At 47.6% G+C, this 12,863-nt stretch overlaps 5 protein-coding genes across 5 annotated transcripts; 4 read left to right on the forward strand and 1 right to left on the reverse strand.

The window, feature by feature from the left end:
* Positions 1-559: 559 nt before the first annotated feature.
* TRUGW13939_04993 (uncharacterized protein) lies at positions 560-1,645 on the forward strand (the record flags this gene model as incomplete). Its single annotated transcript, XM_035488158.1, has 1 exon — positions 560-1,645. The coding sequence occupies one exon, from the start codon at positions 560-562 to the stop codon at positions 1,643-1,645; it is 1,086 nt and encodes a 361-aa protein (XP_035344051.1).
* An 804-nt stretch (positions 1,646-2,449) lies between these two features.
* On the forward strand, positions 2,450-4,729 carry TRUGW13939_04994 (uncharacterized protein; the record flags this gene model as incomplete). Its single annotated transcript, XM_035488159.1, has 1 exon — positions 2,450-4,729. One exon carries the CDS (start codon positions 2,450-2,452, stop codon positions 4,727-4,729), a length of 2,280 nt encoding a protein of 759 aa, XP_035344052.1.
* A 396-nt stretch (positions 4,730-5,125) lies between these two features.
* On the reverse strand, positions 5,126-6,581 carry TRUGW13939_04995 (uncharacterized protein; the record flags this gene model as incomplete). The annotated part of the gene is made up of 4 exons (XM_035488160.1): positions 5,126-5,613; positions 5,671-5,760; positions 5,816-6,043; positions 6,101-6,581. 4 exons carry the CDS (start codon positions 6,579-6,581, stop codon positions 5,126-5,128), a joined length of 1,287 nt encoding a protein of 428 aa, XP_035344053.1.
* Positions 6,582-7,525: 944 nt separating this feature from the next.
* On the forward strand, positions 7,526-9,312 carry TRUGW13939_04996 (uncharacterized protein; the record flags this gene model as incomplete). The annotated part of the gene is made up of 3 exons (XM_035488161.1): positions 7,526-7,775; positions 7,836-8,589; positions 8,640-9,312. The coding sequence occupies 3 exons, from the start codon at positions 7,526-7,528 to the stop codon at positions 9,310-9,312; spliced, it is 1,677 nt and encodes a 558-aa protein (XP_035344054.1).
* A 387-nt stretch (positions 9,313-9,699) lies between these two features.
* On the forward strand, positions 9,700-12,846 carry TRUGW13939_04997 (uncharacterized protein; the record flags this gene model as incomplete). Its single annotated transcript, XM_035488162.1, has 1 exon — positions 9,700-12,846. One exon carries the CDS (start codon positions 9,700-9,702, stop codon positions 12,844-12,846), a length of 3,147 nt encoding a protein of 1,048 aa, XP_035344055.1.
* Positions 12,847-12,863: the final 17 nt, after the last annotated feature.

Below are 12,863 nucleotides of genomic sequence, written 5' to 3' on the forward strand. Positions count from 1 at the left end.
GCCCTGCTGATTGGGCCGACGACGCGGGCCAATCAGGCAAATCAGACCGCCAGATGAACTCAGCTCGCAAACCAACTACAACTTGGGGCTATGCTGATTACACAGATCTCTACTTCGAGGACTCGCCTAGATACTGACTGCCTTTAGGTGCTCGCTGCACATTTAACTATTTGTTTGTTGCAATCGGAGAATGGTGTCCTCCATCTGGCAAATCACGATCGCTTTATGCTGATCGCGATATCATTACCTGGGAAAGCGAATTCCGCCTGTATAATGCTTCCTCCTGTGCCCGGATTTAACTCAGCAAGAAGAGTACTGTACAGAACCAGGAAATATGCGCTCCCGGCGAACGCACACAAAAAGCCGGCTGGGCTGCGTCCAGTGCAAACAGCGGCGCATCAAGGTAGAGTATCCTTCGGTCGACATGGCTTCTTGAAGTTATGACTCTGATCTATGCTGATGCACGGATTAGTGTGATGAAGGCACGCCAAGCTGCAGTAATTGCCTCAAGCATGAGATAAATTGTGTCTATTCAATATCCCCCGTAAAAACTCGCCTTATGGCTCAATCTGAGCCTGCCCAACATGATTTACGGGGAGTTTCTTCCGCTAATAGATCCAATGGTACTGAGAGCCCACAGGCCAGTTATCCGGCATCTCCGGCACTTGCATTTCCAGATTCAGACCCCCTAAATATCCTAGATCATCAGCGAAACGTGCATCTTCCGTCGGACTTGCATTTGCGCGATTTGGAATTGATGCACCATTATTCCACAGTCAGCTACAAGACTATTTCTCGTCACAGTGCATTTATGGACTCCTTCCAGTTTGAAGTGCCAAAGATTGCATTGTCTTACCCATTCCTAATGCATGGGCTCCTCGCGTTATCGGCTTCGCACTTGGTCCATCTCAACAAAGATAGTGAGCGAGTCAAGGAATACGAGGAGCTAGCATTTGGCCATCAGACGTTGGCTCTCAGATTGTTTCGAGGAGAGCTGGACAACATTACGCCATCCAACAGTGAAGCGATGTTTGCCTTTTCCAGCATTGTGACAGTGCTTGGGTTTGCTTCTCTACAAACTACTGGGGTCCAATCATTGCCTCCAATTGACGAGATGCTTCAAACTTACAATCTATGCCGCGGTGTCTCGGAAATCCTACAGACCTCGAACCCATGGCTCAAAACTTCCAATAGTTGGGTACCAAACGTATTGGCCAGCATGCGGATGCCAGAAAAGCCGCTACCTGCAGATATAGAAAAAAATATCTCGCTCCTCTTTAAGCTCAATTCTGATTTAACTGTGACTGGACAAACTATGGAGGAGACAGCGGCTAGTGAGAACGCGATAAGTGAGATATCAACAACATTCCAACAAGTTCATTCTGGGTTTGCTGTTGCATGGGCCTTTAGATGGCCCATTTGTGTGGCACCAATTTTCATTTCAAACCTGAGAGATCGACGGCCCATGGCGCTGGTTTTGTTAGCACATTACTGTATACTCTTGCACAAGATGGACGATTTCTGGTGGATGAAAGGGTGGCCCCGTCGACTGCTGCACTCGATATACACCACCCTGGCTCCATCTTGGAGGGATGCCATTCGCTGGCCTGTGGAAGTTATTGGTTTGAGCAGTCCAGGTGAATAGTCGGACTTGGATAATCGTTGCCTAGATCCGTTGTGCTTTGGTAGGCAGAAAAAGTATATTTATCTGCGACAACCCACCCCTGCCGTGATGATGCTCGCTCGCATGTGACGTGTCAATCATGACATTTGTTGCCCATGAACACGCCCTTTTGTTGGCATTTTCGCGCATTGCATAGAATCCTCTGGAAACGCGGAACAATGCCAGCGGGGCTTTTTCAACCTTTTTCGAGCCCCGACCGCGTCGATCGGTATTTCGTGGGCTAGTTGAGGGCAACGAGCGATCTGGCCTAATAAGATTACAGGCCAGCCTGTAAATAGAATCCTTGAGAAAGAAAGAGTCGACGTTGCGAGTCTGATTGGGCAAGTGGGGGTGGGGAGAACCAGATGAGTCAGTGACGGCACGTGACCTCCCTGCTATTCAGCCCACTTGCATCTTCGCGTCCTCAGATGAAAGCCTAATAATTATATATCCTGCCGCATATACAGGGAGCAGCCCTCCTCAAATCGCAAAAATCGGCTGCTGCTCTGGACATTTCCGGGCCTTTGAAACAAATATGGCCGCTTGCCCTTGAAAGCCTGCTTACCGTCGGAGTAGACCGAGGATTCCAATGTTGAGCCTGCTGGCACAACTTATATACAGCCCATCCGTCCTTTGTACTTTTTTTTTCCTTTTTCTTCGCGTAACGCCTTGGCGTCTCTTAGAACGTCTGGGCAGAGTTTCATTTCTGCCTTTTTTTCATTTATCACTCGTCAATTGCTCTAGAAACGGGACATTCATTCCCCTTCCTAAAGCGGACTTCTCAACATGTCCATGTTTCGTTCAGCCGCAGAGATGTCGCCCTCCGACCCAGACTCGAGTTCTGACGAAGGGGCCCCCGTCGACAATGACAACTATATGGCCACTGACGACGCCGGTCCCTCTAGTTCTCATCGGCAACAGGTCAATGAGCCCGATATAGACCTTGAAAATCTACTACTCGAAGAAGAAGAACAAGCCTCTCTGGGCAATAGTGGTACCCTTGGCGGTGCTTTGGATACTGATGCTGATGGGCATGCAGCAGTGATGACGGCTGCTTTGCTTGAGTTCTTCTGTCACACTCGTGCTATGGATTTCTTGAATTCGAAACCCAAATCATTGGGTCGATACACGCGCGAGTCACCCGAAGTTCAGAAACTCGCTAAACGAATGTATCAGTACAAGTCTCAATTTCTGTCCAAGCATGGCATCATAGCTGGAGGCATTGATACCGACGACTGGGAGTGGGTTCGTAAGCAATACCGTGACAATCTTGATGTAATTGGGAAAGCATCCGTCGACGGAATGAGTAGAATCGGCACGCCTACCATCCCTGAGAGTCGACCACCATCTCGTGGACCCTTCGGCAGTCCCCAGCGCATGTCCGCAAGTGTCACGTCACTTGTGCAAACTTCCAAAAATGTACCTCCGTCATTGGTGCGCACACCTTCGCACGACAACGCCTGGGACTTGCAAAAACTCAACCAGCATCCCCATTCTCAAGGCTTTGTTCATTTTAACAACTTACTACGCTCCCCGCAGCAAAGTGAGCCCACGGCGGTGAAGAATTCTCGGGCTAGCTCGGTTTCAGATCGTGTGTCAAGGTACGCTTTCGAGTTCGTGGAGGTGAAACTACTGGGTCGAGGGTCTTTTGGTCAGGTTTTTGAGGCCAAGCATCATGTCGACGGTCAAAATTACGCAGTGAAAAAAATCCCCCTGAGTAAGAAGCGTCTAGAGATGCTACAGCAAGAAGGCGTGCATCACTTGGAGCATATTTTGAAAGAGATTCGGACTTTAGCTCGTTTGGACCACAAAAATGTTGTCCGTTACTTTGGCGCATGGGTCGAAGAAAATCAAGTACTCATAGACACCGAATCGGAGACGGAGATCAGAATTGAATCTATACAGGAGGACCCCGCCGAGGAGGACCAAAGTTTTGGTATTGTCTTTGGCCTCTCCAGCAACGGAGGGGAGGACGATTCAAAGTCAGGCTCGACACCAAAACACACGGCATCAGAGTCAGGTTCCCACAACCACCTTACGAATGACTCGTCTCAAAATATTGCTGTCAGCAATGGAGAGGAGGACGATGATGTTGAGTCTGTTCAGCGCAATTTCAGTCTCCCCGAACATGGAGGCTTCTCTCACGACCATAATTCGACATGGGACGGGACAGATACAAACATCTTCACAAGGGACGACAGTGAGGACGTATCTAACATGAAACTCTCACTCCGAGACGACCCACAGGACCAGACAGTCATCCTCCATATTCAAATGTCCTTGCACCCTCTTACTCTAAGCAAATATCTAAGTCCACAAAATGGCATTCGAAATCAAAATCCAAGCCTTTCCTCGCCGCGCCATTGCTTCCACATTCTACCTTCTTTACGATTTTTTCTTGGTATACTCTCTGGTGTTGAATACCTCCATTCAAAAGGCATTGTACACCGTGATCTAAAACCGGCCAACATATTTCTATCGTCGCGCGAAAATGAAAAGGGTGCCTGCCATTCATGCCGGCAAAACAATGGGCACATTGTAAATATGTATCGGCCGCGCATTGGAGACTTTGGCTTGGTCGCAGATATTTCACATTGCACCGAGCCACAGTTTTCGCATGCCACAACTGTTCAGGACAATTCTAGACGTTTTCGTCATGTTGGCACTGAATTCTACTGCCCACGCAAATCGCAACTTAACTCGACTTCCACACAACAACATGCAAGAGACGAGGATACCATCAATGAAAAGTTGGACGTTTTTGCACTTGGCGTTATCTTGTTTGAGCTTACATATCGTCTCGACACTAGGATGGAGCGGCAATTGGTCCTTTCTGGACTCACCCGCGGTGGTTTGCAGGACGGTGTGAAGATCCCTCGTGACTTTGAGAACAAGGTTGATTGTGGGAATACCACACTTTCCAACGGCATGTCTGTTGGCCAATCGCTATCGCAATGCATAGAGAGCATGCTTCACCCGGATTCACGGGCTAGATTTGGTTGCAAGGACGTTCGTAAGTATTTGCAGCAGCTGATTTTGATGGTTGAGGAATCGTCTCGGTGGTAGACGGCGTTTTGTAACGAGTCAATTGTGAAAGAGATTTTCGGGCTATAATTTGTTTTGTTTCTCTTTTCTACTTTGGGTTTATTGCATTGAAAGCATTGACCGATTCGATATATTGCATGTTGAGCCCTTTACGGGTCTCACGATACTGTACTTGTAACGACTGTTGAATAACGAAGCGAGTTCCACTCTATTAATATATTAGTTGATGTAGTCTTGAGATATACTGCCAAATATAAACATAACATTGAAGAAGTTGTTCCGTTTTATTCGCATGGCTTTGTTTATTGCTATGCTGTGCTATTGCAGTTTGCGAATGTCATCAATTCAATGTTGATGGTAGACGACACGGACATTAAATCTGTCGAATTATTTTACTCATATCCAGCGAGTATTAAATTAAATTTTCGATGCCTTCTGCCGAGCCCTGAGCGCTTTTGTCTCTTCTCGCACCGCCAGACTCATCATGACCTCCTCACTACCACCGCCCACAACATGAACGCGCGCATCGCGACTAATCTGCTCTACACGAGCCCCCTTTCCAGCCCTATTGTATCCCGCCCCTCCCATAATCTGCTGTGCTTCTCGGACACTCTTCTCCAGAGCCCTGGTAGACATGACTTTGAGCTGGGCCGTCATACCGCCGATATTTACTGAATTCGGGCGGTCCTTTGTGGACTCGATGATGTATGTCAATTGTTCAAGGAATGACTGGGCTGGTTCTATCCACATTCCGAATTTGAAGATTTTGGATTGGATTACTTGCCGGGTTATGAGCGGCGCGCCGAATGTCTCGCGCTGGACGGCGTAGTTGAAGGAGTCTTCAGCGCAGCACCGAGCGAGGCGAAGAGCTGAGCATGCTAGAGTAAGACGTTCGGGATTGAAGTCTGGAATGGTCAGCAAAAAAAACCCTTTCTCCATTAGATTTTGGGGGAAAAACGCACTTGACATGATATATTGAAAGCCTTGGTTTTCTTTCCCGATCAAGTTCTCAGCTGGGACTCGTACATCATCGAATTCCAGAAATGTCGAGCCTTGATATAGATATCAGTTTTGTTTCTAGTGGTCCATGGGGAAAAGACAACCTACCGCTAGCATTCACTCCAGAGTTATGCATTCGCTTACGAGTCACGCCCTTTTCTTTAAGAGGGATCACGAGAAGGCTGATTCCGTGACGTCCTGGTCCGCCTGTCCGCACAGCTGCAGTGCAAAAGTCGGCCCAGATTCCGTTGGTGATCCATTTCTTCGCGCCGTTGACAATATAATGACTGCCCTCTCTTTGTGCAGTGGTACTAATGTTAGCAACATCGGAGCCAGCTAGTCATCATCGATCAGCTTTATCAACAGCTAGATATCAATGTAATTGAAACTCACCGTCAGGTTCTGTGATCCCTAGACAAAATCGAATTTCACCCCTAGCCACCCCCGGTAGCCATCGTCGTCTCTGCTCCAGCGTGCCAAAGCGAGCAATCGGAGGAGCCCCAATACCGTTCCCACCTCCCAGCCCCCAGACGACGCCGACGTAGCCACACCTGATCAACTCATCAGTGAGGATTAGTGAGCACCAGGTATCCCATTTGTCGCGCGGGACATTGCCAGGGAGAGACAGGTTCGCAGAGTCCTCGGTGCTGGTGAGCGGGTGGACAATGCCGAAGCCCAGTTGGTGATGGCGCAGGCGCACCGACTCTGGCACTTGGCCGGCTTCTTCCCACTCTTGCGCATACGGAATGATGTTGGTATCTACATAGTCGCGAACATATCGTCGTAGGTTGTGGTGGATTTCAGTGTAGTATGGGTTTTTGATGTCAAGCTGCGGGAGAAGAGGTTCGCTGTAAGGCGCTGTTATGGGAGCCATCGCGAGTTGACAGTTGACATCAATTGATGTAAAACAAGTATGCTGCCCAAGTAATTTGATTAAGAAGCAGACTGGTCAAACAAGGTTGTTTTATTCTGGAGGTGTCGAGCTATCAAATATAACAACAATGATGGTTGACTATTGTGGTTTAGCTCGCATCATGTACCTCGGTCCGGATCAACCTCGCCAATACTACGCTGTGAGAGATGCGGAGATGTGTATAACCAGAGTCACATGATATTAGGTTATATGATATAAACTATATAAATAATCCGTTGCCATATCAATATTAAATAGTTTTACGAGCATTATATTATGCATAAACGCCACAGAACCCGTCTGGTGCAGAGAAGGCCCGTAAGGCAAATCCAAAAAATATATATTTTCAAAGTTTTAGTATTTGTAAATTGCTCAATAATCCTTACAAAAAATAGAATAACACCTAATTTAAAATAAATAGTGAATAAATAATTGGCTCGGATTCTTTAAACCCCCATAAAGCGATTAGTTCTAGCTAGAAAAAGGAAATTATATAGGTTTTAAAGAGTTTGGTGGTGCTTGATAGCCAATCAGAGCATTTTCAAATGTTAGTTTACGGCTGCCATATGGTTAAATAACTGTAATAGTGGATCTTCGCTCCACGAATAAACATAAAATCATATCTCTTAAAAAAGAAGGAAATTATAAAAGAAAATTATAAAGCTTCTGATCTCAGTTGGGTGGATGCTGGCAACAGCTTGAAATGTTCTCCGTTGGAGGCTAAGAGAAGCGGGGTAGGCAGTTGAATCACTCCTACATACTCTTGCTGACAGAGCCTGGTTGTCATTGGGAGATGGATCATGTTTGCTTTTCCCACCCCAGAGCTTCCCCTTCGGTTTTTCTCGTACCGCACTATCTGTTGAGGGGAAACTTTTGCTGGCGCTTCTCTGACAGGAGTTGACACAATGGTTGAACGATTAAGGCCGAAGAGTCTGGCCTCTATGGCCCAAACAGTCAGCGATCGGTTTGCACTGGTCGCAAGAGAAGACAATTCCAAGCTCGTCGGTCAAACACAACGGTTTGAACTATGGGCCACAAGTTTGGGTCTTTATCATCTAGGCCATAGCTCACTCGACTACCGATTCCGAGATGCTCCCTCTCTTTTCGAATACACTGTCGGCCTGTTGCGTGATCTGGAGGGGCTTCTGGTGCAGCGTTAGTCGTTCGCCTTCTGTCTGTATAGCTTGGTTCAGAGTGCTAACAGTACCTCCTCAGTCATGGATACACGCAACCCTGGACATCTATCTAGTGTTGATACAAAGAACACGATTGGGTCCCATGAGCAGTTCAGCGATGACTCAGGGGAAGATGACTTTGAATCTTCTGACGATGAGTCTATTACTGATTTGTTATTGGGTAGTGTGAGTGCTACTATTGACAAGCTCTATCACCTCTCCTTCAAGATTCGCAATCCCGCGATGAGGCTGGGATTTTCTGAATCGCTCAAGTACCATGAAATTGACCCGGAAACCGGCGTCAACCTTATAGACCAGTTCCGAGAAAATGATCAACGTCATCTCGAACAGCTTTTCGCCTCTTACCGTTCGCTCTCCCCAGCGAATTTTGAAAAAGATTTCCTGGTTCGACGCCTAGCCAAAGCCAACACCCGACGGCGACAACAGTTTGGATATTGGAAGAGAAGAGCTCAGTTTGAAACCATTTTTAAAAAAGAAATTATCGATAAGACGGCACCAGAGTTAGAAAATGATCCAAACCTAAACGTGCCTGCTGTTCCGATAGCGCCTTCACGACCTTCAACAGCAACTCATCTCAATGTGTCTAAAGTCAATATGGACGATGATACCTCAATGGTATCAAGTCTAACTATACCGAATATGAAATATGAGGGAAGTGGTGGTTATTTTTTCATTCCACCACCCCCAAAGCATCTGCTCGACGGAGAAGAGTTTGAGTGCCCCTATTGCTTCACTCTGTGTCCGCGCAAAATGCTCCATCAAACGAACTGGCAGTATGATATACTCTTCAAAATGTTGATGATCGATAGCTTACAATTTGAAGAACTCACGTCCTACGCGACTTGCGTCCATATATTTGCACTTATGAGGACTGTAGAGATGCAGATCAACAGTACGACAGACTCGGCGATTGGATCAATCATGAAGCCTTTACGCATCAGAGGAAATCCGGCATTAACAGCAGTAACAATGAAAACCTGTCTATTCAAGAATCCCGGAAGTGCCCATTTTGCTTCGAGATCGTAGGACGCCAGCATATCGCAACGCACCTTCGCAGGGTGGCCTGTTTCTCCCTTCCACGATCGACTGGAAGTGACGATGAGTCTTCACAAGACAGCCAGATATCCGGTAGAGCGGACCTTAGATCAAACAAGTCCAGATGTTCTGAGATAAGGTGTGAGACCTCATTTGGTGGTGCTGAATCTGTTTCTGAGGCTGGCCCGGAAGTTGACTTGAAAAACAATATTCCGCTCACTTTGGAATCCCTCCAACAACAGCAACCAGATCCCAAGGATAAGGAATCGAAGGTCAACATATTCTTGGAAAGGCTAGAGAGTGAATCAGCTGACTCACACCACACTCCTCCCGGCATTGATCCCACGTCAATTTCTGACTTTGGAATGCTTCATCCGACCGCTGCTTGGTGTGTTGGCTTCCCCGAACTCGAGAACCCGGAAATTTTGGAGAAATTTGACTTTGACTCGTTCCTGTATTAGTCAACAATATTTGATTGTTTACAAAAAGGGCATCTGGACCCCTAGTAACATTCATATTCATTCTATATTTTGTTTGTCGAGGCGTGAGGTAATTTAAACCATCACCTTCCTTATCTATAAACATATCTGCACAAGGACAAATGTAATTGTAGAGACATTATTTCTGAGCAACTACCGTCTAACTCAGAGAACAAAACATGGAAAATTCCAAGTCTTTTGATAGTATACAACTACAACTACAACTACAACTACAATCGATTCTGACGTAACAGCTGGCTTATGTAATCGGATTGTCGATCATCCCCGCTTCCGCGGCAATAGCTTCACTTTCTCGACGTCAATATTCAGCTTCCCGGCTAATACGCCCCATTTAAAATGCTTTGAGGAATGGAGAGCTTAGAGGAGCTGAGCCGGGCTGCTGCCAACAACAGTACCGAGACTGTTGCTCATGATGCCCCAGCATCCCACTCGCCCTCGACGCAGGTAGAACCTCTCAAAACGTCATTTTCCGATCCCGTGCTCTCGCGAAACAATTCCCAGTCTGCGGCGTCTGGCAGTACGCTACAAATTGACCAGCATCCGTCGGTGGATGGCACGTCCACTCTTAGAGATGACAGCACCGATGAACTCGGCAAGGACGCAGAAGGCTTCTTCCCTCAGCTGTCGTACAACCCACCAACCTCCGCAGACGACAAGTACACTGAGGAATTTGCGGTCGCCGACGAAGAGCCACTTGCACCATCCTTTGAGCGAACTACCTCCCCGGTGACGTCAACTCAGAGAAGTAAGACCTCGTTCTACGAAAAGGCCGGCGAAGAAGGCGTTGTGCGTATGCACAAATTCACCCTCTATGAAACGGCAACGCGATACTACCTGGTCGGGATTGACCAGCTCGATACCCGTTATCGAATCCTGAAGATCGATCGCACGTCCGAGTCGGATGACTTGAGTCTCTCCGAAGAAGGAATTGTCTATACAAAACAGGAAATGAATCAGCTGCTTGAGACTATTGAAGATGGAAACAAGAGTTCGGGTGGTTTAAAGCTCAAGTGTAGCGCATGGGCGTTGCTTGGATTCATTCGCTTTACAGGCGCATACTACATGTTGCTGGTCACCAAGAGAAGCTCGGTAGCCAACATCGGAGGTCACTTTCTCTATCAAGTCGACGGCACAGAACTGGTTCCGCTCACGACATCGGCTTCCTCTCGTATTAGGCCCGAGAAAAACTCAGAAGAGGCCCGTTACATAGGGATATTGAATAATCTCGACCTGTCCCGGTCATTCTATTTCAGTAATTCATACGATATCACACGCACATTGCAGCATAATATTTGTCGCGAACGCACTCACCTCCAGAAAGACCTTCATAGCTTACCTGATTACGATCACAATTCAATGTTTGTATGGAACCATCACCTTCTTAGCCCAGTCGTTGCGAGCCTCAAGACCCCGTATGACTGGTGTCTGCCTATTATTCACGGTTATGTCGACCAGTCTGTTCTTTCGGTGTACGGGCGGTCTGTGTATATTACAATCATCGCCCGCCGTTCTCGATTTTTTGCCGGTGCTAGGTTTTTGAAACGAGGAGCGAACGACTTGGGCTACGTTGCCAACGATGTAGAAACCGAACAAATAGTTTCCGAGGTAACGACGACATCTTTTCATTCGCCGGGTCCTCGACTCTATGCAAATCCGCGATTCACCTCGTATGTACAACATCGAGGCAGTATCCCACTTTATTGGACACAGGACAGCACTGGGGTGAGCCCGAAGCCGGACATTGAGCTCAATCTCATCGATCCATTCTACTCGGCTGCTGCACTACACTTTGACAACCTGTTTGAGAGATACGGGGCTCCCATATACGTCCTAAATTTGATCAAAGCAAGAGAGCGCACACCTCGAGAGTCAAAACTGCTTAAGGAGTACAATAATGCCGTGGATTATCTCAACCAGTTTTTACCGGAAGATAAGAAAATCATATACAAGGCATGGGATATGAGCCGAGCGTCCAAAAGCCGCGACCAAAACGTGATTGACACACTAGAGGATATTTCGTCTGAGACATTGCCCATCACCGGATTCTTCAGGAACGGTGACGACCGAGAGTCCGGGTTGCAGCTTCAAAGCGGTGTGGTGAGGACGAACTGTATTGATTGCTTGGATCGAACAAACGCTGCTCAATTTGTTATCGCCAAAAGGGCGCTGGGTTATCAGCTGCATGCTCTCGGAGTTATAGAGGGAACGCAAGTTCACTATGATACGGACGCAGTCAACATGTTCACTAATATGTGGCATGACCACGGAGACACCATTGCTATTCAGTACGGCGGGTCTCATCTTGTCAACACAATGGCGACATACCGCAAGACAAACCAATGGACCAGCCAGTCGAGAGATATGGTTGAGAGTTTCAAGCGCTACTATAACAATTCATTCTTAGATGCGCAGCGCCAAGAGGCATATAACCTCTTTCTCGGAAACTATACATTTACTCAAGGACAACCTATGCTTTGGGACCTCTCCACAGACTACTATTTACATCATACAGATCCGCGGACCTGGTCCAAACTCAAGAGACCAGACTATATTACTTGGTACACTCCTGAGAATTTGGAAAAGAGAGATGAGCCTAGCAGCTGCCCTCCATCGACAACGCCCAAGGACAAGTCAATCACGTATTATGATGACTACTGGTTGGAGTACTACCGGCCTCTATCGCTGACATCTTTTGGAAAGATCTACCCCTTGAGACTCAACTCAACTCTCAAGTATCTTCCCTTCCGGTCCACCCAAGGCGGGCGATACGATTTGAGCCCCTTTGTGGTGAGAACTCCGCCACACGAACCAGCAAGTCGGGAACGTACGGTCCCTTTAGGCCATCAGCGTAAAGGGGTCAAAATCCAAGAGCCAGACAGTACAAGCGACCAGACAAGCGGGACTTCTCGTGGCGTTGATGTCATGGAACCCATCCGTAGTTGGCAACGTCAACAACCGTCGGCCGAAAAACGACCACCATCAGCAGGTATCATGAAAGAGACAGGGGCGACACTGGCAAGTTCCGTGCCTACGCTTCCGTCCATGTCAACGTCTCTTACAGATAGCACTGGCACTGGCAGAGCACCTAGCAAAGCGCAAATCGCCCAGTGGACGCTGGACCAGTTGGTGTCAGGCTCGCTGAATCCGTCTGTGACGTCGACCGAAGCCGAGGAATACGAGCGCTACATCAACCATCCTCTCAAGGTCCCTCTCGTTGTCACATCCGACGACGATTTGGAAACGGCGTCGTCGCTACGAGAACGAGGTGCGAATCTAGAGTTGTTGGAATACGTGAATAAAGCCCGTGGCGTCAGTGCGGGAGGCATGCGAGAAACGTTTATTGCTGAAGAGGATCTGACTGATTATGCCGAGTTTCTCAAGGTGGATGAAGACGCTCTAACTGTTGTCGCCGAGGACCGTGATAAAAAGAGGTACAAGAGATATCGCCAATGGTTGAAGGGGAAGAGTTTGTTTAAGCAGAGGGTCGATGCGTGATGGTCAATGTTGACGTT

This window comes from Talaromyces rugulosus, chromosome III (genome assembly GCF_013368755.1).
Source record: "Talaromyces rugulosus chromosome III, complete sequence".
Classification (NCBI taxonomy): domain Eukaryota; kingdom Fungi; phylum Ascomycota; class Eurotiomycetes; order Eurotiales; family Trichocomaceae; genus Talaromyces; species Talaromyces rugulosus.